Below are 27,931 nucleotides of genomic sequence, written 5' to 3' on the forward strand. Positions count from 1 at the left end.
ATTGTCAATCTTCAGACCAGAATTCCACACTGTAACCAGGTAAATTAATGGGACGAGGAATTAAGTGCAGCAGACATCCTCTAGACAAAGTGCTAATGCTTCCATGATAGATATTCCACATCAACAGCCCACAATAGCACAAGCAGCATAATAACCATTTGTGGACCCAAACAAGGTGCTTTAAGATGGAAGCACTTACTTACTATTACTTAGGTGAGACACATACACTGCAGGTACTCACGTAACGCCATAATAATGTAAAGGCTCAGTCTTATACTGTCTTGTAGCCCAGTAAGCTCTGAGACCAACAGATAGCTAAATGGCTATAATTGTGGCCAGGTCCATGTTCAGGGTTCAAAACCTCCCTTTTGATATTCTGCAGGGGAGGACAGCATATACATTTCAACCAAATGCCAGATATGACTCGGGGCATAAAGGCTTGAAGGCAGCCGTTGGTTGAAGCTTGAGAGCGCTTACCGAGACCAGAGCACCTCCAGAAAAGACTCATGGGAATACATTACTGATTAAAGCTCACATCAAATTGTAACCAAATCTGCCGAGCTCATAAACAGAGCATGAGTTAAGAGTTAAGATAAAAATATATAAGGACTCATATCCTGATAACTTACAACTTTGCCAAAATTGTTGTCTACTGTGATAAAAGAGCACAGGTCAAGAGTTGGAATTCTACGAGACCCTTTAATTTTCCTATTGACTAATTTCTTGTATTTGTGTTTTGTCTTGGGTTTTGTGTGTGAGATTTAATCCATATTCTGACTCGTTCCATGGATAAGGTCAGGTTTAAACATTACAGAGACTGTTAAAAAATATTCCATATAACATAATTAACCCATTTCCCAACAGCTAAAATTTTTGGCAACAAAGGCCACCCTACAATACACAGAAAAAAAAAATGCTCATGGGTGCCATAGTATTCTGCTGGTGCAGACACCACATTATTCACGTCAACTACTTGCCGAAATACTTCTTTAGATGCTTAACAAGTGTGTCGATCTATTGTATTTGGTTATTCAGTTAAAACAATGATTCTTTACTAGAGCATATAGCAAGAATAGAACCGATAACTGCATGTTTGATGCACTTGCTAGTACTAGTAGTATATCCGAGAATTCTTGAGAGCTTCAAACAATTAAATCTTCAGCATAAAGTTTAAAGGTCCGGCAAGTTCAACAATGTGTCATAGACCAAAGATAGGTAGAAATGTAAGTCAATCTATTTACGAAGAAGTGTAAATCCAAATTTCATACAGTCCTTAATGCCCCATTGCCAATATTTTATTCACCAGTTAAATGACAACTATCTAAGCAGAAAGCTAGGACCAAAGACAAATGTCCATCAGCTAGATGAAATTAACAAAACCTTTCGTCAGGCACAATTGGAATGTCCGCGTCGCAAGGTTAGAATATTTAGACTTGCAAGCCAGTCTTTGACAGACAACTGGTGGTGAATTAGTAAGAGGGAGAACTTGGCTCGGCTATTCTCTCACTGAATCTACTGGTAACCAGTTGTAATTGACTGCTGCATTAACTGTATTCCCCCATGTGAGAATTCGGACCATTATGAACTCAAGCTAGCTAAAAATCATGCATACATGGACTACACATTCACAAAGTACACTGCTTATACAGTGCTTACCTATGCATTTGACTTGAAAGACAAGTCACAGCAGCCAAAAACAGACGATTCAACCTATAAATCACAATGCAATACCATTTAAAGAGGATTTGCAAGTTATGTCCTGTTCAGGCAATTCGTCAAACAGCCAACGTGCTCCCAATCTCTAACAATTCAAGATTCCAAGTCCAACAACCAATCCCATCACAGACAATGACATCAGTACCTAATAATTTACTTCGGGGCAACTTCCTGTGGCGTCTTGGCCACGATGGAGAGCGCGTGGAGCCCCGACCGGAGCTCGTCGGCGAGAGCATCGTAGACCAAGCGGTGGCGGCTCACGAGGCTCTTCCCCTCGAACTTGGAGGACACGATCTTGACGTTGAAGTGGGTCTCTGCGGCGCCGCTCTCAACGACAGCGGCGTGGCCGGCGTGCTGGTGCGAGACGTCCTCAATGTCCAAGACGCTCGCTTCGAGCGAGGATTGGAGCTTGGACCTGATCCTGCCGGCTCTCGATAGCATCGCGCTCGATGCTCTGGAAGCCATGCGAACCCGAAGCGAAGCCAACACTCTGCGCGAATGTGATCGAACGGGGAGCATAAAAAGAGGCAAAGATCGTGGAGGACGCTTCTCAGATGCCTCGACGAAGGAAAAATGGAAAAAGAGGAATGCCAAAAATGCGGTGAGCGTGGATCGAACACGCGACCTTCAGATCTTCAGTCTGACGCTCTCCCAACTGAGCTATCCCCGCCTGTGTGTTGGCAATTGAAAGTTAAATTATATAAAAGTTATCATCGTTCATATTCAACCCGCTCACGGCGAGGTTGAGTGTAAATTTGCAGAGCTTCATGTGAAGGGGCTTCTAATAGCCCGATAATTTAACTGTGAAGCTGACATGAAACATTCCAGCGCTCATGCTCGGCCCAACCTTCCATCGCGCTCGGAGGTCCCTTTCGAACCATCCAACCGTCGCTGCAGTTTTCCCACCAACCGATTTTCAAAAATCAGCGGCAGAGGAAGAAGAAGAGCTTTACTCTCGCGAGATCCACAAGTGCGCTCGAACCTCTGACCTGCGCAATGGAAGAGCGATTCACGCGCCACTCCTCAAAGGGTCGGTACCCTTTTCCCTCTTCCTCAAGAATCAGATGCTCAACGCGTACCTCAAGTGCGGCAGCCTCGAGAGCGGTCTCCGGCTGTTCGAAGAAATGCCCGAGCGGAACGTGGTGTCCTGGTCGGCCCTCATCACGGGTTTCGTGCAGCAGGGCCGTCCCGAGGGTGCCATTTCCTTGTTTCGCCGCATGAACCGCGAGGGGACTGCGAGGCCTAACGAGTTCACCCTCGTGAGCACGCTCCATGCTTGTTCTTTGCTCAGGGAATCAGGTTTGGCTCACCAAGTTTATGCGCAAGTTGTGAGGTTGGGATTCGAATGGAATGTGTATTTGATCAATGCGTTTTCAACGGCCTTGATAAGGAATGGTCGATTGTTGGAGGCTATGGAAGTTTTCGAGAAGTGCCAGCTTAGGGATATTGTGTCTTGGAATGCTATCATGGCAGGATACTTGGAGTTGTCTTATGCTGAAGTTCCTTGGTTTTGGGGCCGTATGATCCGTGAAGGAGAGGTGAAGCCTAATCACTATACCTTTTCGAGTGTTCTCACTGCATTGGCCTCTCTTTCCGATATTGAAATGGGATTGCAGGTTCATGCACAGCTTGTTAAGTGTGGCCATGGAAGTGACATTTGTGTGGGGAATTCTTTGGTAGGTATGTACGTGAAAAACCTTAGATTAGATGAAGGATTTAGAGCTTTTGGAGAAATGTGCTCGAGGAATGTATTGTCATGGACCCAAATGGCTGCTGGTTGTCTATTGTGTGGAGAGCCGGGCAAAGCGCTTGAGGTCTTTGCAGAAATGAGAAAAGCCGGGATACTGCCAAACGAATTTACTCTTTCTACTGCACTAAATGCATGTGCCAACATTGCTTCTTTGGAAGAAGGGGTGAAAATTCATGGTGTTAGGATTAAACTAGGGAGCGATGTTGATATCTGTGCAGCAAATGCACTGATTGATATGTACATGAAATGTGGATGCGTGGATGCTGCACGAGGTGTTTTCCAATCCATGAGAGAGCATTCAGTTGTGTCATGGACAACGATGATTATCGGATGCGCACAAAATGGTCAAGCTAGAGAGGCTCTAAAGTTCTTTGATGAGATGATTGAAGAAGGAGCACAGCCAAATGACATCACCTTTGTTTGTGTTCTCGATGCCTGTTCCCAGGGAGGGTTTGTCGATGAAGGGTGGAAATATTTTTCCTCCATGAGTCAGCATCATGGCATTTCCCCTAGAGAAGATCACTATGCATGTATGGTTAATCTACTTGGACGTAATGGACAAATTAAACAAGCCGAGGGATTGATTTTGAGCATGCCATTTCAACCAGGGGTGCTTATCTGGCAGACGCTGCTTGGAGCTGCCCTCTTTCATGGGGATATGGAAACTGCGAAGCGCGCTTCTGATCATGCATTGAAATTGGACCGAAAAGACCCTTCAACGTACGTGCTGCTATCAAATATGTTTGCTGGTTTGAGGAACTGGGATGGGGTTGGGATGATGAGAGAGCTAATGGAGACTTCTGATGTAAGGAAATTGCCTGGGTCCAGTTGGATCGTTCAGGAGAAAGGTGGACCGCCAGCTTTAGCTGATGGCTAGATGACAATAATGGTGAGGCTGATGGTTGTAACTCCTAGTTGGTGTTTGACTGGGCTTAAAGCCCTGTTGATGGAGCATTACAGTATTTAGCAGTGAAGCAACGTGATGGCATTGAAGGAATGGTAATTATTTTAATTAAGCAAGGATAGTTCCAAGGAGAAATTCTGATTATACTAAGACCAATCTATAGATCAGTATGCTAAGTGTTATAAACTGTTACGAGATATTAAATATGACTTGTTTAAAGTCCCATTAGTAGTCTGGCACAGCTAGTAAGCTAGTTTAAGATACTAGTCTCAGTATGCCTATTGCTCCAGGTCCTAGATGGTTGAGTTTTTACTGTCTTACTTCTCACCGTGATGATTAGTCTGATCTTTGTGCCCATTATGAACACATGGGTTTTCAACGTCATGATCATTGCTCAGCACCATGTTTAGGAATTAGAGCAAGATACTCCATGACAAGCATCTCTTTGCAAGTATGTTTCACTGTGCAAAATCTGGTTTGTATTTCTGCAGTTGACATGGGATTTTGTCAATATCATCTACAAGTGGCCTCTCAGAAGATACCAAAACAGTGCAAGGAAGGAACGGAAAGAATCACCAGCAGGTGTTTGAAGGAGAAGATTGCTAGGATGATGCTAGTGCTGTTGCGAAGACAAGCAGTTCGCCGATGTTATTTCAGTGGATTGAAGTTTACTTGATTAATTTGCTGAAAGACACTTGCAGATATGAGCAATTGGGTACACTCAGGAGAAACAATTACCAAGTGAAATGGGCATAAGTCGGCTGGACTTGAGATGGGAGGCAGTCCAAGCTCATCCAACAGAGTGTAAAACTTTCTCCCTCCTGCGCGTGTGTGCATGAACTTTCGATCATGTGTCTAAGACATCAAATGAAATGGGTAAGAGCAACTCTAACTGAGGCTTTATTCAGTAGTCATCAATCATTCTTAGCCATTCTAATGTGCATACAATATTGCGCTGGTTTTCAGTATAATCATCTTGAGTCGAACAGTGGTTGTATTATCTTATGCTTCGTGGTTCTTCCGTCTTGACTGGAACTACTCCGTCTGCATTAATGTCCACATTTGACAACTCTATACCTGCTCGTTTTTGCTTGACAAATTCTTCGCGATCCGCAGCTCTCTTTTTCGAGAAGTACAGGACTTCACTTCGCTCGTCAATTAAATGTATTGGGTTTTGCCGGAGTGACCCCAGTTCTACCAAATTACAGCAACACAAGTAGCATCACAAGATAGAAGCAAAACCAGGTATTTTAAAGTAAAATGGCAACGGACACTTTGGTGTTCCACTGTAGTCCGCTCATGTGTCGGTGAGAGTCAAGCGCGTTCCGGAGAGGCCGCTGATTGCTGAGCTTGGCGGTCCCATGCTTGTCAGTTTGTACAGAAGTCAAATCACTCTGATGTTCTATTTTCTTTTTTACGAAGTGCTACTATTGCGAAAACGAATTCGCATGGCCCATATTACAAAAATTAATTAGCTATTATGCATCACTTAACGTGTATGAACCTCACTATTGGGGATGCCACCCTTCCCATTTGGAAAGGGAGAGATGGGGAGTTCGATTCTCCACATTCTCAAGAGTTGGGGGCGGGGACGCATGAAGAAGAAAGCAGGGTATCACAACCACTTAAAGTAGGAAAATTTCAACGGAAGAATTACCAAAAAAGTATTAAATATATTACAATTATGTCAATTCAGTTTTAAATTTTTTTTTTTTTGGGCAATAGAGTTCTAACTTCAATTGGCACAGTCACGTCGGTGATTTCCTGCCCAAATTGCTCAGATGGACCGAACTGACATAAATGCGAAAGGTTTAAGACTCAATTGGCCAAAATAAAAAGAAAGTTTAGAACTAAATTGACATAATTATAATATATTTAAGACTCTTTTTGGTAATTTTCAATCCCAACTGATAAAACTCCTCACCATTCTCATAGATGCAGCGCTACGCGAGCTAATATTCAAGTGAGTGATGCAATCGGACAATGATTAACCTTTTTCAGGATAGTTGATTTTACACTATTTCTGGCTTTAGTGCATATGAAGCTCTCCAAATCAGAGGGTTGACGAAGCTTATGATGTGAATCTTTTCCGGAGCTTATGGTTCACTCAACAGCAAATCTGGTTTGACCTAGATTACATTTGATCAAATAAATTGCAGGAAAGAAAGAAAAAAAAGAAAAAAGAAAAGGGAATCTCCAAAATAAATTCAATTATTCGTGATCTCCAGTTGACCTATACTTCGTCCTTCGCAGCGGAAGTCGGCATTTCAAGCTTGTGGAATTTCAAGAATAATTCTTCTTTTTCCTTTTTTTTTTTGGGAAAAGAAGATGCGACCTAGCAATCATCCATAAGTCATGCCATGTGATTTTTATAATATAAGATTAGTGAGGGTCGTGGTCAAAATTCCGACAGAAACAAGAAACAATGTACAAGTACCAGCTGCTCATGTCCCTCCTCAAAGTCTACATGAGAATTCGACCGAAAAAGAAGAATAAGTTGTCAAAAAAGTGCTACACCTTCCGTGCTTTTACCAATTCAGTCCTAAAATATTTTTTGGCCACTCTAAAGGAAGAACCAAAAAAAAAAAAAAAAAATTCAAAAATAGATTTTTTTATCAATAATTTAAACTATTATTAAAAATTATTCACGTCGGCACCGGCGGTGTTAGGTAGAACGGCCAGTGTCCACGTCAACGATTTTGGGTCAATACGATTGAATCGGCAAAAGGTGAAAAAGTTTATGACTGAATCGACAAAAATGCGAAAAGTCCGGGGCTTTTTTAACAAATTTTCCGAAAAAGAAAAGGGTATACATGAGAAGACTCGAACTAAACGTGAAGCAACCCATGTTTGTTCCACTGCGTCTCCATGTTTTCTACCCCTTTTTTTTATGAGGAAAGAAATCCTTATAATTTATTTGGAATCCTGTTAAAAAGCGTTTTTACAAGATATGTTAAGTAACCAAATAAAGAAAAACAATGATTTTCATTCGATACACCTAACTTTGCTCGTGATATAATTGCTTGAAACTCAAGCATCATGTTCTATGAGTCATCGTCGTGCTATGATTCTTTCATTTAATATAAACTTAGTAGTTCGAGATTCGAGTACAGTTACAACCTAGGAATGACATGAATGCCATCCTCTGATCAATCGATTTTCTAGCTGTTCTTCATCCTTCTCTCTCTCTCTGTGACGCGACAGTTCTTTATAATCTTTCCGGTGAAAACTCATATCTGGAGATGTCTCCTTCAAGTAGAAGTTGTGGGCATGTTTCAGGAACTGCAAACGGCTATGGCTACATTGAGCACCAAGTGTTCAAGATGGATACACTGGCCGGCATCGCCATCAAGTACGGCGTCGAGGTAAATTCTCTCTTCTTCCAAGTGGTTGGGTTGATCTGTTCCCTCAAAACTGTTTTGTTCACTGGTGGGCGTAAAGATGACGCCGGTGATTCAAGGAGAATTCACAAGGACCATAAGGATGTGGAAGCAACAAGTTCCATCTGGTGTCTAGGTTGCTGCAACACGATTCAATTGAAACATATGATGAGTAATGGCTTACAGTGGATTGGCTTCATATAAGCACACGGATCAAACATGGCCGTCCGTTTCGGTTTGTACCGTGCATTGTACGGTATTCACATGTCGGATGCAAAACGAAAGCGAAAAACTTGGCCAGTTGATTCAAGCTTTTTTTTTTTTTTTGTGTCAAGATTTCCGGATTCATGTGGATTACCCATCCAGTGTTATTGGTCCTGAAAATCATGCAGAATATGTCAATAGGATTCGTACCTTCCTTCTTACTCATGGTCTGGAAGAGACATGAGCACCATCCATCTCTTTAACCAGTGTTTGGCAAGAGATGTTGATCAATAGGGTTTAAAGTTTCCGCCGAGTTCTTCCATGCCAGTAGCAGGGCATGGCAGTTTACGAATGTCTAGAATCATCGCGTTTCGCTCTCTCCTAACGTCCGTATTTGATACCTTTTAGGTGGCCGACATCAAGAGAGTAAACGGGTTGGCCACGGATTTTCAAATTTTCGCCTTGAAGACCTTGCGGATACCTTTACCTGGAAGGCATCCTCCCTCAGCCTCTTTGCCTAGCGGTGCTGCTTCTTCAGGGTAAATTACATACCTGTTATCCTTAATCTCTTGACTCTGGATAAGTTTTAGTTCAGCATGTTTGTTGAGCAGGAATGTCTGCTGGAGATCGTCTTTAGATGCCCAGAGCCCGTAGATTCAAGCTAACAACAATGGCGCAACAATTGCGATCCATCTTTTACATCCTCTCATTTTTCTAAACCTTAAAAAGCACAGTTTGAAGTTGTGAAGTTGTGCTACGTATCCCTGGTGAGTATGATCTCGAGTTTCTGCTTTCTTGTAGGGACAAAAGTGCTGAAAAAGCATCATCAAGTACAGGCCACTGCAATTCGTCAAAGTCATCGGAGCTATTTAAATGTAAGTCATCCCAACAGAAAGCTTCTCCATTTATCAGCTCTTCAAGATACAACGGGGTTAAAACTCTCAAATCCTAAGGGATTAGCCGAAGGTGAGGAAATGACTGTTTTTGGTATAGGGACTAGCTGTATCCACAGCAAAAGACTGAAGGGTCAAGAGTCGCCGGCTTCTGATTCAAGTTCAAAGTTTCGACAGAAGGACACCGGTTTCCCGGCAGAGGATGGTTCAATTGTTGATTACGCATCTATCTTTGATGTCATAAATGCTGGACGTGAGGGATGTAATACAAAACCTACAAGGAGTTGTCAAGAAACCGAGACCGGTTACCCGAATGCCACACCAGGGAAGCTGTTGAAAAAAGGAAACAGTGGCGGAAACGGTAGCTTCTTAGCAACTAGAGGGAAGGATTTGGCTTTGAGAGCCAAGTCAGCCAGCCGAACATCACTGACCACTGATGCACAGTCGAACTGCACAAACTCAACTCGAGCGGGAGCGCAAGAAGACATAATTGCTAATGAACATCCTCGATTAGGAAAAGCTTCGAGCTTATTGAGCTTAGTTCAAACCAATTCCTCATCAATTCGGCAAACATCAAAGTGGAGCTTGAAACCAGACATCCCACTGTTTTCAGCAGCATCCCTCACGGGGCCAATTCTCGATGGCTTATCATTGCCGACAACGATTTCGGGATGGAGGAGTAAAGCTGCCCTTGATTAGGGCACATAAAATGTACATTGATCAACCTATTCTCGACCTGTTTGATATATTGATTATTTCCTGGCTATACAGATGCTAGAAAAGATGATTAGAGAAACTAAAGCTCCAATTTTGGCAAATTCAAATGAGCAAAAAATGTGGATTGAAAAACAAAACAAAATGAAGAAATTTTACAATCGATACATGTTCCTTGCTTCCTAGAAGTGTCAGCTTCTCTGAAGTGCTTGCCAAAAATTGTATGATTGCCTACTTCAAATTCAGAGGACAGGTCTATGTTCAAACGTTCAAACAACATCTCCATAGACTGAACAATAAATTATAGTTTCAGGCAACTATTTTGTCATATTACGACGGACAAAATAGTTGAGTAAAGAATTAACATGCCTAGGCAGAGATCTGCCTATATCTCCCATATAAAACTTTAAAGACTACAGTGAAACCATCCAAGATTATTGCTAAGTTCACAGGATTTCCAAATCTCAATTGCTTGAGCACGGCAGTCATACGAGAACCAGTACAATATTTGCAGCCTAGAGCAACCATGTGACATACTTTTAGCTCACCCTGCAACTATCTTCGCATTTTCTTAGACAGATTATTCAGCTAAGATTCCTTACTTCGAAGGGCAACTCTTCCATAAGGCAATTGCAGCAACTAAAACCTACAAGGGGTAGATAATCTAAACGGAACACATGAACAAGATGTTACTCTGCTAATGAAGCCTGTGCTCGATAAGCATAATTGCTATTTCATGAAGACCAGCTGCACCAAACGATCCAATATAATAGCAGAGAGTCGGTAGAAACATGTTACGACCATTCAATGCAGCAAGTTGGTAGAATTACACTGCCAAAAGCTCAACATCTTATGCACCAAACTCAACACAAAGCCTCAGAAAATGAAATCCGCTGCATTACAAAATCTCCATGAAGGCATTTTCAGAAGCAAGAGCAGTTACCAAGGGGGAGAAACAGGATTAAGTAGTGCCAACACTACATTCTCTTACACGCTTTGCCTCCATGTCTATCACTATAATCCAAGATTCAAATCTCAGAGTCTAGTCCTACCATTGCTTTTCTGTCCTCTAAAGAAAAGAAGAAGAGAGTCCGGAACGGAAGGTAAGACTAGAGGGAGTAGGGATATCACCACCTGTTCTTTGGTGGTTTGACCTTGTAAATTCTAACTATCCAGTTAGATGTTGTAAATGCCTCTTCCAGGTATTCAAGTTTTATATCCTTATTCCCAATTTCAACCCCCCTTGCACGATCATACCTGACATTACAAAGAGAAACTAAAGGTTAGTCTAATAGGCAAGAGTGAAGCATAACGAAGCTTATGCCCAACCATATATAAAGAGCAACAAAGGCCTCCTAAGGGGGTGGTGGATTCAAAGACCAATCAAAAACACAAAAATGTTACAGAGTCTCCACAATCTTTTTCATCTTTTCTATTTTTGAAACATGCCTTAAGCCTTAATTATAAACAAAAGACTACGCTTGATGTTCCACCTATGATTGATTACCGAGTTTACAACATGTACGCTTTCAAGCATTTTCATGTGCTTGTAGAAGATAAACGAATCTCCGGCAGCTAATGAGAAGAAAAGGACGATCTTCAACTTACCCAGGAGGTTTGCCATATTCTGTTGTCACCTCTCCAAATCGGTAGTAGGACAATTTGTACCTACAACAAATAAAGGGGATTATGATATTAACTAAAGGTAGTGGATCGTGATGATTGATTACCAAGAGAACTCAACTATAAGACAGGTTAAGCATCCATGTCACTTTCAGATCTCATTAGTGATGCAATTACAACTCAACCTAATCAAACATCGGTCCATAAAGAAACTAATCCAACAAGTAATCTCATTAGATCACTCTTGAGTTTTCAACCATCTCATCACTAACAGAATAGAAAACTCGAATGCCAAAATTAAACACAACTGACTTCTCATTATACAACCAATAACAAGAATCATCCAGTACCATCACAGCGGAAATGTTTGAGGCACACTCCATCACTTAAAATAATGAAAGAAAATTTAATTAGGCTTTTTCGAGTAAATTCTTCACTTTATTTGACAGAGTTGTGGAAAGACGTTACATGAGATGGATACAAACACGGGGCAAAGATTCCAGGAAACTTACATGAGACAATTCAACATCTTGGGAGCTGCACCTTTATCAACACGATATTCTCCATTAACAAGGTAATCAGGCTCCTTGATTACAGGAAAAACTCCACCACCAATTCTAACCATCCAGAGAAATCTAGCACAATAAAAGAAGAAAACAAACAAACAGAAGAGACTATGAGAAGATTACTCATTTCAAGTGTGAATCTGAAATTTTGAACAGAAAAAAGTGTTAGGAAATGATTGCCTAAATCCAATCAATTCTCAAAAAGCAATCTATTTAATCATTAGTACTCACTCCGAGTTGAAGCAAAACCAAAGTACCCAAACTCGATCAATTTCATTTTATAGCATTTAAGTACTCACATTCAGGGATTCCACGTTTTGCAGCCACAGACCCAATAGTCTCATAGAGCTCAATGGTATGCTGCCGTTTTAACAACAGAAACCTTTTGTAGCAAAATTTACTAAGATTGTTCAGTGTGAACTTTTGTTAATCGTCATCTTAAATATGAAGCTTCAGATCAGACAGCGATTTTCAGGCTTATGGACAATTTTCCACAATTAATTACATCAATAGTTTGAATAAGATGAGATGATGTCAAGGCTTACTTGTTAATATCATCTGAAGAATAGCCAGTAACACCACCAAACACAACTAAAACATAGTCCACATCGAGTGACTTCATTATCTCATATGCCTCATCCTCATAAGACGACATTGCACGTCCAACAGTAGCGATATGTGTATTGTTCCAGGTGTTATTGTCAACAATAACAGTTCTATTTCCCATTGCAGTGATCTGATATCCATAATCCCACCATGACATCACCTTAGCATCAGGAGGGGTATTCTGGCGAAGCCAAAAGTATGCCTCGCGGTAGTCATCAAAGATAACCCGGTTACCATGAGCGCCCCTCGCGGCCAACACGATTGAAGGGGAAGAATATGCCTCAGACGTGACCCAAGTACAGTGGGTAACGTACTTGCTCAGCAAATAGAAAGCACCAAAAAGCAGCACAATAGCACCATTTTTCTGAAAAGGCGGGGATTGATCAAGTGAACCCTGCTTCGGAAAAGGAAAATAAATCACAAAAGTCGTCAAAACAAATCACCAAGAAACCCTCTTCAGTAATGCAAAAACAAAAAAGATGAAAAAGAAAATTTAGGCTGCCAATTCCCCTACCCCCCTCCCCAATGCCTAGAACAGCAAAGTCAAATAAACTGAAGCTAGCATCATTCTCCATTTCAGTTGGTAGCCCATTAAGAGAACTAAGTAACTCTCATCATGAGATTTGTTGCTCACCTACACATGCATTTGGAATTAACTGCTCACAGATTAGTTCCTAGATCAAAGAAAACTCCCAGCTGATGATTACGCATGAGTTCCTGAAGAAATAGTTCGGCACTCAAACAATTAGAAAAGGCAAAGGACTAGCCTAAAGGATTTGTTACCTTAGAAGAAGCCTTGCCGCTACTTCCACCTTTGCCGGAAACACTTTGGGGAGCCTTTGTCTTTGCTCTTAACAATAAGGTCAAATTCTTTATGGTGGCTGACACCGCAATCGCACTTATGAGGCACATAGCAGGTGTAGCAACAAGAATCAAACGAACCATAACACCAGCAAAATACATGCTCGTAAGGCCATACATAACTATGAATATCGTGGCATCTGACAACCTCTTGAAACAGAAATAGAGACCTGCTGGGAAGAGGAAGAGAAGAATCTGAAAGTCAAACATGAAAGAAGACCATGCTGTAGGCTGGTGCTCAGAGACAGAGGCTATAATAGGTATGTGGTCCTTTGCATATGTTGGATCAAGCAGGGAGTAAAAACGGCCTGTCCATGGAGAGATATATCCAGATGCTGTGCCAACTCCCAGAGCCACAGCACCTACACCAACAGCAGAGGTCACAGTCATCCTCAGAAAGGCTTGAAACAACTTGGTGTCACTTAGAAGGTGCTTCAACCAATCCAAGAAGTAGAACACCTGCACAAATAATTCGGTTCTATAAGAAACTTCACCTAAAGTAAGACCTGACTCATATGAATAAGAAACAGACTTTCTTCTACGACAACTCTGAATTGGTGTTGTCTAAATGCAAAGGATGTGAACACCTTCGCTTTTTGAAGAAGAGAAGCGGGGGAAGGGGGAAATGGAAAGGAAAATGCACAATTGCCGCTCTATGTAGAGTTAAAGCCATAAAAGACGTTTTTTTGTTGCGCTGCGATTCAATATGTTGTCTGTCTAAACAAAGACGGTCATTTTAAGTATGAAACAAGGATTATAGTATTTATTCCCAACTAAAATGAAAACACTAGTGATATTTTTCAGTAAGAGACATTGATAAAATCAAGTACATTGATTGCTACTTCATTATCGGGATCTTGAATGAACTGCAAAATACAAGTATAAGCTCAACAACAAACCAAAGGGAAGATTCGACAGAAGAAGGAACCTGCATTAAGAAGAATACGCCCATGGCCGCCATATGCTCTCCTGACTGCACATGCTGAAACCCGACAAAACGAATTTGCATAGCGAGCAGCATCCCCAGAATATACATACAGTTATACGCCACATACAGTCTCATCGAGTACCGGCCAGTTATCAACAAAACCAGCACATAAAGAGGGATCAAATTGATTATAAACACATAACCACCCCAAGCTGAAACCATATAAAAGTAGCCAAAAGCCGAGGCCAACCCCCATGCTAGCGAACCTGTGTTCACTGCCTTCACAAACAGATAAAACGTCAGGAGCAGCGCGAAGATTGCCACGCCCTCGTTATCGTACGACCCTGCAACAGACCTTGATATGTACCCGGGGCAAATCGCGATCAGCGCCGCGGCAACAAGCCCCGCTCCCGTGTCCCAAATCTCCTTCCCGAAGAAGTAGGCGAGGACGGTCGTGTTCGATGCGAAGAAGGGCGCGGTCAGGACGCAGACTTCCCGGATATGGACAGCAAACCTCAGGAACCTCAAGCCCCAATACAACGCAGCAGCAGTAACCATGAGACCCGGGTAGAGCGTGCCGCCAATAATGCGGCCGAGCGGGTACCAGCTCTCGCTATCGAACCAGTTCCAGAATTCGTAGAAGCCCTTCTCGGTCAAGAACAGGGTGGTCCTGTAGTTGAAGTAAGGATCGAACTCGTGGATCATGGACTCGTAGCGGAGGACGCTGAACAACCGGGTCATGAAGGCTAGGACGTAGACGAGGCATAGGATCGAGACCCGGATCAGGAGCTCCTGCTGCTTGGTCTTGAGCTTGAGGGTCTTGAAGGAGAAGTAATTGGAGAGCAGATCTGGGGATTTGGGGCTTAGTGGGGATGGTGGGGGTGTCGGGTGCGATTTGACAGAGTCGTTCACGGGTTCTGATTTGCCCACCATGGCGAGAGACTGCGAGAGAGAGAGAGAGAGGGAGAGGGAGAAGGGAGTGTGGGTGGGGTTAATTCTTCATCAAGACTGAATTTTTCTCGGGAAAATTCAAGAAAGTTGGTGTATGGATTCCAGTGGCTGGAGGGTTTATGGGAGTGAGGGAGAGAACCCTACTAGCAGACTCAAGAGTCAACTGCGAATGGAGGTGGTCTTGCGATAACCCTGCAGATCCAAAAGTGAAGCCAACTGAATGTTCATCGGATGCAAAAATGCGAATGGAAGTGTTGATGCGAGTCATACGACGTCACTTGTTGGTGTTTTCCTTCTTCCCCGTCAAGTTCAAGATATCCTGTTTTCTTAGTTTAGTATTCTTGTAAACAAAACCCTGTTGTGCCCGTGTCTTTTTTTTTTTTTTTTTTTTTGTGGAGAAATTCTATCCGATTGATCTCAATCTCTTGTTAAGATATTTTTATTCGGGCTATATTCCTTTTATGTCCCTTTTAACATATTATGAATACCTACTATTATTCTGATCTTTATCACTAAACGAATCCTTATAATCGAGAATTTATTCTCTCTCCAATCTTGTTGACTTTAAACTCATCTATCAGTCCAAAAATCCCGTCATAACATGAAAAAATAGAAGTTCATGATATAAATAGAGCATAGAGTTTTAATCAAAATGATTAGAGAAACGTAGTAGACTTATTTTCGGGAAAGGGAGTTTGTTTCTTTAGCCAAATGGACTCTATGTATAAAATAAATTTGTGACTCGATCTTTTGTGCCGAAATCATTCCGAGCGCAAATAAGGAGAATCACGGATCGAGAATCGACTCCTCCACTAGAGGTGCTTCTGTTGTTGCTCACATCCGTTTCGAAATCGTGTCGACTCGGAGCTACATCATCCTTAGTCGCACCTAACTAATTTGTTTCTTATATTCGAAGACTATAAAGCTAGAATTTTGGACCATTGGCAAACGGGCTCCTCTGCAATTTCCCTACCGAGTGTCTAGGGGACAAGGTGTGTTGAACTATACTCAAGAAAAGCAGAGGGATATGGGGTCAGTGCAGCTCAATCTTCCCGAGAGTTTCGTATTGTCTATGGCAGTACTTGCAAATATAATTGGCTGCCGCCAGAATGGTGGATTCTATGAGGCGTGAAGAGGAGGAGCGTAAAAGACAAATGCTATACACATTTATTACGTACGGAGTAACGTCGCAGCTCTTAGTTGTTACGACTTCTTCACTAGGATCTGGGGTACGTGCTTGGTTGAGGGACAAGGGAGATTTGCGAGAAAAACAGAAGAAAGGACAGATCATGACAGTCCATATAGAGAGACTTCCGACACGCTTGAGATCTCGTGCCGTCTTCGTGAGTTTAAAAACTGCAGGACTAAGATCCCAGGAAGGCGTCGACTTTATTGTTCGTGTCCCTATAGGAACTTCATGCAAATCGGCGGATTAACCCCCGCCAAAGCGAGTATCGAGCTGGGCAGTGTCCATATGCCATCCCCACAAATCAGACCTGAAGCTACTGCCGGTGCAAACGTGTCGTCCTTGGTTTTGTCGACTCTCTCCCATATGAACAGGATCAAGCTACCGACGCACATGTCGATGGCAAAGTATGGCCCTATGTAGAAGGGTATTGCCATGGCCATCGGCAGCAGGATGAAACGGGCCCACTTCTTACCGACTGAGTCCCTGAACCCGTTTATCATGATGGCTGCCGCGAAAAACCCACAGCAGAGCTTGAGGCAGTGTTTGGGCAAGGAAGAGAAGCCTTCCACCCCAAGTTCAGCCATGCTCCGATATACCGTTGCAAAGGGGACGGCATATTCACTTCCCGGGAGTCCAAGATCCTTAAACGCCTTGTAGAAAAGCCAAAAGACACGGAGAGATAACGCAGGCCATGGCGGTACCGATCACCTGACTCACAAACATGGACCGTGGTGAAGCCAGGGTCAGATAGCCTGTCTTGAAGTCCTGAGTCAGGTCTGAAGCTGTAGACACAATATTCATCATGACTCCACAGGCAGCTAAACCGGCGAGAATTCCACCATGTGAGGCCCCGGCCCATGCCCCAATCACGAAGATGGCGAGCTTCCCGCAGGTCGAGGCAAGAGACCAGTCAGTGAGCCCACAGCCATAGGCATTACAGAAACCCAAGGTTGGAGCGAAGAGATAAATGACTAAAATGTAATACCACTTGGTGGAACAAGTGCGGAAGAGTAGCAGTGGATATGGCGACATAGCCTGCCGCAGCAAACCATGTCGGGATCTGATCTTTCAGGAAAAGCTGTGTCCGCCGTTGGTCATCATAAGACACTTGAGGGTTCTCGGGAGTGGAACCATTCACAACAGGTAGAACATGGCTCGTTTCTTTGTCTCGGAGCTGATGGTACAAGCCAGAGAGCGTTCGGCTAAGTACCTTGAAGAAGTTGTAGAGCCCATCACCCAATATCATGGCAATGGCAATGAAAACCTGACAGATTGGTATGGTATGATTAAAAGAATCAACAGAGGACATAAAATTTAATTATTACCTTGAAGGCCATGCATGGTTGCGCTTTCCTCTGCTGGATACCAATAACCCCTTCTGGTTTCTATTAGTGGCCACATTAAACCCCAGGACAGAATTCCTCCAAGTTGCACCGAGATATTTATGATGTACGGGGCAAATCATCCCAACTCCAACGTATGTCGCAGAGAAATCAGAGTAAAACCTTCACATTTTCCATGTAAGAGAGTCAGCTAACGATTTTGCATGTTGGAGGGCATGACATCGAAGCGAAGGCCGGCTTACAACACAAAGTAGCTGTAGACTGTAAAGTGGAAGCTTGTTAAGCTTACACACCTTTATTACAAAGCCTTGAGCCCAAGAGTGGGGAACTTGGTAAAACCACAACCATCTCCTGCTGTATAGAACCATTGGAAAAAGCCCCCACAGGAAGCTGAAGGAAAAGAACTTTCCCAATGCTTTCACTTGTTTCCTTCAGGTGAAAAATAGAAGCTCATGAGAGCCAACACGCTAATGAGAAGGCTTTCCGGCTTAAAGTGTCTCTTACTTGGCTAGCTTGGCTCCTTCAGGTGTGTGCGAAACTGTTTATAAGATGAGCAGTCGCCGTGCCGCTAGGATACGTTAATTTGAAGTCGATAATCATAATCTGATACACCAGAGAAGGGCAAGCGTGAGTGAAGCGCTCATGACAGTACATGGAAGCACCCGCAGTTTGATTCCTCGTGGCCAAAGGGAATCTTTTCAAGCAAAGCGTTTTATGGAGATGAATTGGGAACTACTAATATGTTTTACGACATGTTCAAGACAAAGTGCTACAGAAAATTAACCCAACATGTAAAGAGCACCTTCCGGAGAGGCACAACAGCAAAGAGGCCAAGGAAACTGACAACAAACAGAAAACCAATCATCCATGGCAGTGATGGGTTTTTGAAATCACGAGTGCTTTGGGGATCCTTTGATTGACCACCAACTCGCTCGCTCATTGCAAAGAGATAACTCCCCGAAACCTCCTGCTCGTACAAAATAACAGAAGCGCCAGATTTTCAGGTAAATAACTCTTAGCTACTCATCCAAAAATGACACACAAGTCTACATCTCTTGTCATTACTTTCTTCCAATAACTTAATTCAATCAAATTCAAGGAGGTCAGTATTGGATAGCAAGTCAACGTTATTCCTAACATGTGATGAATGGAGGTCAATGACGAATGACAGACTGTTTTAGTTGAAAATATTCCATATGAAAGAGAAGCAAGGGTCTCTCAATCTTTTCTGTTGAGAGAAGCAGAGATTTAATTGGTTACTTTCCAGTCCGAAATATTTTTGTCTATCCTACCGGTCGAAATGCTATTCAAGCATGTGATAGGAATGACACCATACGCATGACACTACACATTGGATTGAACAATCAGTGATCTGGCTCCACAATTGGAGATGGCTGGCAAATGAGCATGCGCACTCAAACTTAGGGAAGGTTCCTTCAGTTCTTGATAGTTGCATCCATATATCTGAATAATTACTTCAACAGCAAACTTCAAAATAATCTCTGCGCACCCCTTTAGCTCGTTGGCATTGATTTGTCACGGAATCTGTTCCGAGAAACAAATGACGTCGAATATGCACATGAAATTTCAATATGGTTATGGCCAAATACTCACACCACAATGGCATCGCTTTCTTGATGAGCAGGACTGACGACGATGGAATGGGGATGTGGACGGGAAACGAGAAGACGAGGGATTCACATTTCTGACCTCAGCCAACATCGGAAGTCGGTCTTTTGTTTTCAAGAGGGGCTGTCGACGTATCGCGACTCGCAAGAGCGTCGAAGCAGTCAAAGAAATTCTGATCAAAAAGGTTTGTTTGTTGCCCCTATGAGCCCTGATCCTGATAAACAGGTTGTGATTCAAGTCTGCCTGAGTATTGCAGCTCATGTTCAATTGCAACAGGCTTTTAGAGACTTTTTTCAGTAGTTTTCCTCCCCGTTTTGAGTCTTCCGAGTTGCGTCTCGTGAGCATCTTCAAAAGGCTGAATGGAGTTGAAAAATGAATCGTTTAAGCAACCCCATCATGATCCATTTTACTACTGTCTAGTTTTTTTTGTCTCAGTAATCCATTTTGCTTAACTTTGTTGACCTTGCTGACAACTGGCAGGGCCGAATCGCCCCATGGGTGGGCGAGGCCGACCTCGCTGGGAAGCAGAAAGGCAAAGAGAGAGAGAGAGAGAGAGAGACAAAGACAAGAAAAGGAAAAATAAAAAATAATTCTAAAAATATTAAAATATTATTAAAAATTATCCACGTAAACGTCGACATCCACGGCGGGATCCATCGGCATCCACATCAGCATTAGTTGACGTCCACGTCAGCGTAGTTTTGCCAAAGTTTGCCGAATAGATAGAATTGGCACAAATTCAAAAATTTTATGATTGAATTGACATAATTGTAATAAATTTAGAATTTTTTTGATAATTTTTCCCAAAAACGGGATTAGAGACATAATTCAAAAGCAACTCAAAAAGCACAAACCGTGACGGTCTTCTTCTCTATTCTCCTATTTTCGCGGATATCTCTAGCTAGCTTCATTTTACGTTTGGATCGGAGTAGTTTTCAGTTTTCACAGCAAGTCAAAGCACTCGGGCCCTTCTCTCTTCAATTGGTCCCATACTGAAAAAAACACTCAACTTTAGCATTTATCTCAATTATATCGAATTTTTTTTTGTTATGTAAAAAATCTCCGACTTTTATTTTTGTCTCAATTCCACCAGCCTAACAAAAAAAAAATTAGCTTTTGTTTCAATTCTGCCAACCTCTACAAAAAAAAAAAAGCATAGTATTTCCCAATTATATCCAAAACCTTTTTTAATCTCATAAAAAAATCTCACATTTGTCCTAATTCTACCACCTTTAGCTTTCCGTTTATAATTACCGTCAGTTAATTCTATGTGATATTTCCATGTTGTTGATGAATTACATGTTAGCTTTACCTCAACGAAGGCGACATGAAAAAACCGCTATAACTTTTTTCTCTTATCTGCTTCCCCTACACATTGCCAAAAGATATAAAGCCACTGAAGATGATGTGTTTCGAATTTTTCTCGGCACTTGATAGCCCAAAGAACCACTAGACGTGGAGATCTAATAATTTATATGAATGATCTTAAATCTTGTTGTTCATGAAATTTACTGTTTTCAAATTTCGACAAGAAAATTCGAACCACGTAGGATTAACTAACGGTGACTATGGACGAAAGACTGATTGTGATAGAATTGGGACAAAACTAAAAGTTATGGATTTTTTATGAGATAATTTTTTTAATATAATTGGGACAAATGCTGAAGTTCGAAATTTTTTAGGTATTAAGCAGATAGAATTGGGACGAAATTAAAGTTGAAATTTTTTTTTATGAGATAAAAAAAAAGTTTTGGATATAACTAAGATAGAGGCTAAAGTTGAGAATTTTTTATGAGAAAAAAAAAGTTCAGGATATAATTAAGATAATAGCTAAAGTTAAGGATTTTTTTTTTTTGTTGGTATTAGGCCCTCGTCAATCATCATTGCTCCTGACGCTAGTGTTTGAATCGAGCCTAGGCCAATGTCTCCTATAACTAGAAAAGAAGATAGAAAAAAAAAATTATTTTCAATATGTATTATTAGATGGTGATTTGTTGAGGTCATGAAGATGCCATTTAAATATAATCTCGTAAGAAGCCATACATGCTAATTTTTAACCATATGGTGTTTTAATTATCCAAAAAAATTTACATTTATTGCATTTTTTTTATCAATTCAATCCTAAATTTATTAAATTGTCAATTGAGTCATAAACATTTTCATATCTTACCAATTGAATCCATCTAATATTGACAAAAAAAAAAATCATCCAATCAATTTTGACCGCATGCCCCAAGCACTAGCCTTCCTAAGGTCAAGGGACGCTCGGGCCTAGGCTAGTGAGGGCCACTCGATCCGGCCCTCACCAGGTTGGTCAAAGGCGACCCTTGCCTAGGGCCAACCGAGGGAGGAAAAAAGGAAAAAAAATATTACTTAAATAATATTAAAAATTGTCCACATCTTCATCGGCCATATGTGAGTCAACGATTTCCAACCAAAAGTTAAATAGGCTTAATAGATAAAATTAAAAAAATTCAAGACTAAATTGAAAACATTACGGTAGATTTAAATTTCTTGGACAATCCTCCCCTCTTGTGAGCCATCTCGGGGTTCCAAGAACATATTTGGTGCTCTTTGAGTTTCGAATAGTTGTCAAGAAAAAGAAAATCAGAAATGGAGTTCAGGCTAGGATGATTCGGGGTTTTGAATTGTTGTCGAGAAGAAATTTTAAGAAATGGAGCTCGGGTTAGGATGAGTACGGGTTGGGCCCAAGTTAGGTCAAGTATGAGTTGCCCAAGCTACAGTATACAAAAATGGGTCAATATTGGCAAAATCAATCAATTCAGACCAAACTCATTTTCAGCCCGCGTTAAACAGGTCTAATTTTAACATAAGTAAGACGTTGAGCCCTCACAGATTTTCAATCAAATTTGTCGAAAATCTTGGAAAGCAGAGGCATTCGCCCCAACATTTGCACAAATCATTTCGAGATTTACTACTCAAATGCTTTCCAAAACAACAGTCTAGTATTCTTAATCCCCCCGCAGCTGCAAGTACTGCAAAAAGATTTATAGCAAACCAATGTGATATTTCGATGCTGATTTGATTGCATCAATTTTTTCATGTGTACTTCCGTCACCGGGTTATATGAGGCGAGTTAATTGACAGACAAAAACTGCTCAAAAAAGAATTCAAACAAACCAGTGTCACGTACAAATTTAACAGGGGCTCCAAAATATATCAACATTATCTGCACTCTTGACAAGTTGGCACCACGCATGCTTACAAGACTGCATAGCAGTTACCTCTCGTTTTTCCATAACTACCATCCAAAGACATACCACGTGCCCAGTCGCAACGACAAAGAAGTCTGTACGGAAATTGAAGCCCACGTTCTCAAGTTCTTTCAACGGGCCTCATACTGAATGACTGCAAGAATCACAAATCAAAAGAGGTAAGCAATTGTTTGTTCTAAGAAAGAGAAGTAGAAAGAGCAGAAAAATATTAAGTTCAAGAACATGAAAGAAGGGCTAGAGCATTTAAGAGACTAGAGAAAGCATACTCAGCCCTGTAACAATCATATCACATGCATGGGTCCATGGAAGTTGCAGAATGTTTAAAGGTAAACGTGTATCCTTCCACAAAACCTCATCAACTACAAGAAGTATGTCCCCAAGTCCATTCTTTTTAGAGAACTTCAAACTGAACTTGTCTGAATCTGATAATCACGCACATTCGATCATGAATGTAGATAGATCCAAGTACCAAAATCACTGTGTCAAAACCGACAAAAGATTCTGTAACAGAGGGGCTATGAGTCTATTACAATTAGACTCAGGTGCCCATAAGTCACCAATTCTACAGAGTCCAGGTTCCAAAAGCTTCAAAGGCATGGACCTTCACTCCAGATTCATAATAATAAAAAGCGGTTGACCCTCTTTCTGTAGAAATGATCTTAAGCAGTACAACCTAGACAGAACAGCTCATAATTTCTCCAACCAGCAAAATAAAAAGCAATCGCCTTTCATTCTTCACAAATTCAAGCAGAAATATATATACTCATGGTGCGTAACAAAAAAGTTTCAGAAAGGTTCAGGACTTGTTCTAACTTTATAATAAAATCAACGATCCTTCTTGCATATGTGCCTATGTGGCAATATCCCATTGTCCAGTGAGGCTTTTGCAAGGTACCCCTAGATAATCATGATTGAGAAACCTTGCCAATATGCTTCTTCTTTGATGAGGTAAATCTACTTTAACAAGATAGAGAAACAAAGCTACATAGGTCATAGAATGGTTAACTTAAAATAGAGAGCTCAATACACAAAACTAAAGCAAATTGACTTTTTGTACATACAATATCGAAAACCAATAGGATCCCGACAAAAAGCTAATGATCTAAATATTCTAGAAGCTTTCTAACCTGACTGTTCAAACACAGAATATGATACTCTAGGTACTAGTACTAGATTTAGACAAGTCCATTCAACAAAAAGATCCTCCAAACCCGGTCTCATTTAAAAAAGTCCACACAATGAGCACTCCTTCAAAGAAAACAAGAGAAGGGGGAAACAACTCTCCAAAAAGATGTTGCTCCAAACTACATACCGAAGTTCCGCATACTAACAAGTTTAGACAGTTTCATTCTTGGAAACTTAGCTATGGGACCTTGCAATACCCTCTAGGGTAATTTTATTTCCATGATGGCTACAAACTGCTAAACTCAATTCATTCAGGCTCAAAATATCTACAGCAAAACCCTGTGGACCAATACAAGAAGGTCACTCCAAGCCGAGTCAGCACCAATCGAACTTGAGCTAATTCAGTTCGAAGAACAACAATGGAACCCAGTTCACTGCATGCCAACTAGCTGTAGAAATCAACAACCAAGACTATCTATTCCAAAAGGCAATTGCTCCCTCAGTTTGAGGATTGCGGTCCACATAGTCATCCAGCGCCCGAACAGAGTGCGAATTAAAAAAGACCATGGTCGAGCAAACTCAGGGCGACGTGAGCTTACTTCGGCGTGTTCGCTTCTTGTAGAGGATGCGGTACCCGCACTCTCTGCACTGGATCACGTCCCCGGGCTTCAGCGTGTTCTCCATCCCGCAATCTGCGCCCCATTATCAACCACCACCACCACCTCAATGCAAATCAAAACCCACCAAAAGCGCAAAATCGCCGAACTAGTAACCGGGCAACCACTGAAGCATCAAAAGAGAGATGACTTGACAAGAAGAAGAAGAAGAAAGACTTGCCTCCGCAGATGTAGCTGACCGGTTCAGGCTGAGGGTCCATGGATTCTCTTAGGGTTTTTTCCGGTGCGAGCGGCGAGCGAAGAAGCCGCGGAGATATCTTCAAATCTGTTTTGGAGAAAAGGTTAAGGAGGACGCGTCGGAGTCATTATATACCGCTTTCTGTGGCTGATCGTGGGCCCATCGTATCAAACTGTTCTCACAATGTGATGGGCCCATTTCGACCCGATATTCGGATCCATCGGAATCGGAACGAGACGGATCATTATACGGGTCCATCCACCCGATTTGCTTTTGATTACCAAACCTTCTTTGCTTTTGACAAAAAATGAAAACTATCAAACATTAAAGAATATTAATCCGCTAAACAGGAGAATATAAAATTTCATAAAATTCCATAAGTATCATCTGAGATTAAAAATCAATCGAATATTAGATGTAAAGATCTTGCGTGTGGTGTAGAGAAATCTAGAAAGAACCCAATTTTTTTTTTTTTTTGAAGAATAGAAAGAACTTAATTGGTTAGACTAAAGTACAAACTTTATTAGTTAATAGGAAAATTACTTTTTTTTATTAAACAAATAACAAAATAAAAATCAACATCAAAAACCAAACTAATAACCCGATAAACCAAACTTGTCGGTTTGGTTCGGTCGATTCAGTATGCTTTAAATTTTTCATGAACACCCCTAATTGCCTCTCCTACGGAAATTTCTCGATGATACCATGAAAATGAAACATGAGAGTTGTTATTTATTTTCCTACGCCGTGCATCAAATAAATAAGCGGGAAAATTGTTGAATTAGTCATAGTGTTATTATTTGATTGTCAATTCGATGCGACACTTTATGATTTTTGTTAATTGAGTCTTAAAATTTTGAGCAAGTCTTTCGATCAGTTTTTGCTAGAAATCGTCAACGTGATAGTGTGCCACCTAGGATGGTTGATGATAACTAGACAATCACGTCGGCAATTTCTGGCAAAAATTAATTGGTATAATTTTATCGAAATTTTGCACAAAAATTTAGGACTAAATTGGTAACATTGAAAAATTATTACCAGATTGATTGGGTGATTTTTCCCAAAAGCAAGCAATTTCATAGGGATAAAATGCCGGAGAATCGCCAAGCATAATAATGTTTTCCTAATAAAATTCGTGGTGTCTTTATGAAATTTTTACACAATCTAGACCATATCGCGAAATGGGCAATCCACGATTAATTTGTGAAAATCGCATGCAAGTCCAGGTAATTTTAGAACTGTTGCAAGTGCAACTCTCTCCTTACAAAAATGACCTTGTGTTGAGGGAAAGTGTTTTCCGGTAATTAGTTTTTTGGACTTTCACTCGTTTGATTCGTCGAAAATGACAATCGAAAACTTCAATAAATTAAAAAAAAAAGACAACCGAAAACACTTTTTGGTCAACGAAATATTCGTGCATAAAATTATGAAGGTGAATTCATAACTATAAAGAGATGAAAACATTTTTCGAAATTGCATCTCTTGAATTTTTCAATATTTTATTAATTTAATATTTTTATTTCCTTTTTTGTCTTTTTTACTTCTTTCTCGACCGGTGACCGGTAAAATAAAACAAATAAAAAATTAAAAAAATTAAAAGTTCAAAAAAATTCTCTCGGGATAAAATCATGAAATTGAAATAATTTTTCAAATGAAATCCAAACACCGAAAAACATTTTTGATCCCATATCGTCTACCATTTTCCTAACAATAATTTTACCGAATATTTTTTTTTATCACGAAATTTTGAAAAAATTTCAAATAAGAACCTGAAGTGCCATCTTTATTTCAAAAAAGGGCCTGACCAAGACATTTTCGTCATTTTCTTTTTTGATTTTCTTTTTTTTTTCTATTTTTTTTCCTTTATTTCTATGTTTACCCTCTGTAGTGTTCATCCTCTTCAATCCAAGACATTGTTCATCTCATGTTTACCCTCTGGGTTGTCTCTTTTTCTACAAAATTTTTCCCTTCGCTTGTGGCACCCATTTACAAATAAGGCTTCTCATTACCTTGCCGACGCTCCATGATGGTCACACCGCCGCTCCAGATCTATTTGTCGCAAGGCTTGCCGAGGTCGTATGACCCCAGCATCGCTGCTGTTGGGGACTAGCGACGTTCTAGGCTTGAAGCAGAGGCTCACCACGAGACTCAAGGCTCGCCGTCCTCAATAAATGGCGGTGGTGATGACCGATTTCCTTCTAGCGTTCCTGACTAAATGTGGCCCCCCGAGATTGTCGAGCACTTCTCCACGAAGACTTGGCAACAAAATTGTTGAAATTGTCTCTTTTGGCCTCGTCTTGCCCTCGCCGGATTTGGGTTGTCTCTAAGGCGATGAGCAATGCCCTTCTTACGTAACAAAGGAAAAATATAGAAAAGGGAAATGGAAAAAAAGGAAATGACGAAAATGTACTTAGTCATACCCTTCTTTGAGACAAATAAGGAACTTAAAGCCCTTATTTGAAACGAGGTTCAGTTCAAATCTTTATTTAAGAAAATGAAAGCACTTCGTATTCTTATTTAAAATTTTCTCCGAAATTTTCTCCCAACCAAACGTACACTTAGAATTTTTTTAGTCACATCACATGTGAGCATAGATTGAAGTTCTCACTTGCAGTTACATCACCAGTCCCCACAAAGCTCAATAGAAATTTCTAGTCCAAGTCAGACTTTGCAAGTCCCTCCTCGGTTCAAAGCTTGAGCGCGTAGACAATGACTTAGAGATCAAGTCCTGAAATTTCTTCATCTTCCCCTGTTTTTTTTTTCTCCCGTCTTTTTCTGCATGAACCCCACCAAATTCCACTAACCCTAACGCAAAGTTTGAATGCCTTTTATCCCCCCATCTCTCCAATCGCAACCCGTAAAATAGTCAACGAGAACCGATCAGTCTGCCCACTAATGTTGACTCGGGGAATCTGTCGAGGGACAGCAGAGGAGGGGCTCAGTTTTTCAAGCATGAGAAGCAGCTGAGAAATTGAGGTCCGCACACCAGAAGCTTCTACTCGTCACTAAATTATTGAGAATCTTGAGATAAAGATGCAGAGGAGGAGGAGGGACAAAGAAGTTGGAAAAATTCATGAGCCCGCCAAATGGTCTTCTTGATGAGGCGTGTGGTTCACATTGTAACATCTTTTAATCCGGGTCAGCTGAGTAGTCAAAGGCGCACATGATAACCATTATGTTTGTCTGCGTTTTTTATTGTTTTTTTTTTTATTTTATTCTTAAGAACAGATTTGAAACAGAAATCCGTTTAGTAATGTAATTTCATTTTTCTATTAATCCAAAAATAAGTCTAGAACAAGAATTGAGAAGTAGGAAATTTCTAGAAATTTTCCTCTTTTGGAACAGAAATAGAAATAAGAATTCTTTTCACCGATCGCTTCCTCTCTCTTGCATTCATGTCTTGCATCCGATTATCGGCCAACATTTGCCGGTTACCGTCTGTTGGTCGCTGCCTAGCA

At 41.1% G+C, this 27,931-nt stretch overlaps 5 protein-coding genes, 1 non-coding gene and 1 pseudogene across 7 annotated transcripts; 2 read left to right on the plus strand and 5 right to left on the minus strand.

Annotated features, from left to right (window-relative positions):
- Nucleotides 1-1,529: 1,529 nt before the first annotated feature.
- LOC115734806 (protein BOLA1, chloroplastic) lies at nt 1,530-2,289 on the minus strand. Its single transcript, XM_030665743.2, has one exon. The coding sequence runs from the start codon at nt 2,233-2,235 to the stop codon at nt 1,870-1,872; it is 366 nt and encodes a 121-aa protein (XP_030521603.1). The 5' UTR covers nt 2,236-2,289; the 3' UTR covers nt 1,530-1,869.
- Nucleotides 2,290-2,313: 24 nt separating this feature from the next.
- On the minus strand, nt 2,314-2,386 carry TRNAF-GAA. Its single transcript has one exon. It is a non-coding gene; the product is annotated as a tRNA-Phe (tRNA).
- A 75-nt stretch (nt 2,387-2,461) lies between these two features.
- LOC115734798 (pentatricopeptide repeat-containing protein At2g13600-like) lies at nt 2,462-16,245 on the plus strand. 2 transcript variants are annotated; one of them, XM_048282948.1, is made up of 2 exons: nt 2,462-5,152; nt 16,233-16,245. In XM_048282948.1, exon 1 carries the CDS (start codon nt 2,550-2,552, stop codon nt 4,341-4,343), a length of 1,794 nt encoding a protein of 597 aa, XP_048138905.1. In that variant the 5' UTR covers nt 2,462-2,549; the 3' UTR covers nt 4,344-5,152; nt 16,233-16,245. The 2 variants fall into 2 exon arrangements, with proteins under 2 accessions (XP_048138905.1, XP_030521590.1); XM_030665730.2 differs by lacking the exon at nt 16,233-16,245 and having other exon boundaries at nt 2,462-4,465; nt 4,862-5,301.
- On the plus strand, nt 7,381-9,546 carry LOC115734802. The gene is made up of 4 exons (XM_030665738.2): nt 7,381-7,735; nt 8,363-8,493; nt 8,756-8,829; nt 8,948-9,546. Exons 1-4 carry the CDS (start codon nt 7,613-7,615, stop codon nt 9,544-9,546), a joined length of 927 nt encoding a protein of 308 aa, XP_030521598.1. The 5' UTR covers nt 7,381-7,612.
- On the minus strand, nt 10,310-15,344 carry LOC115734797 (dolichyl-diphosphooligosaccharide--protein glycosyltransferase subunit STT3B). Its single transcript, XM_030665729.2, has 6 exons — nt 14,146-15,344; nt 13,140-13,676; nt 12,296-12,750; nt 11,697-11,819; nt 11,170-11,229; nt 10,310-10,818 (listed from the first exon to the last, which is right to left on the minus strand). Exons 1-6 carry the CDS (start codon nt 15,076-15,078, stop codon nt 10,689-10,691), a joined length of 2,238 nt encoding a protein of 745 aa, XP_030521589.2. The 5' UTR covers nt 15,079-15,344; the 3' UTR covers nt 10,310-10,688.
- A 56-nt stretch (nt 16,246-16,301) lies between the features above and the next one.
- Nucleotides 16,302-18,673, minus strand: LOC115734799 (annotated as a pseudogene).
- Nucleotides 18,674-22,514: 3,841 nt separating this feature from the next.
- On the minus strand, nt 22,515-24,612 carry LOC115734807 (DNA-directed RNA polymerases II, IV and V subunit 12). The gene is made up of 3 exons (XM_030665744.1): nt 24,456-24,612; nt 24,218-24,310; nt 22,515-22,626 (listed from the first exon to the last, which is right to left on the minus strand). The coding sequence occupies exons 1-3, from the start codon at nt 24,493-24,495 to the stop codon at nt 22,604-22,606; spliced, it is 156 nt and encodes a 51-aa protein (XP_030521604.1). The 5' UTR covers nt 24,496-24,612; the 3' UTR covers nt 22,515-22,603.
- Between the last annotated feature and the right edge of the window lie 3,319 nt (nt 24,613-27,931).

This window comes from Rhodamnia argentea, chromosome 7, assembly GCF_020921035.1.
Source record: "Rhodamnia argentea isolate NSW1041297 chromosome 7, ASM2092103v1, whole genome shotgun sequence".
Taxonomy (NCBI): domain Eukaryota; kingdom Viridiplantae; phylum Streptophyta; class Magnoliopsida; order Myrtales; family Myrtaceae; genus Rhodamnia; species Rhodamnia argentea.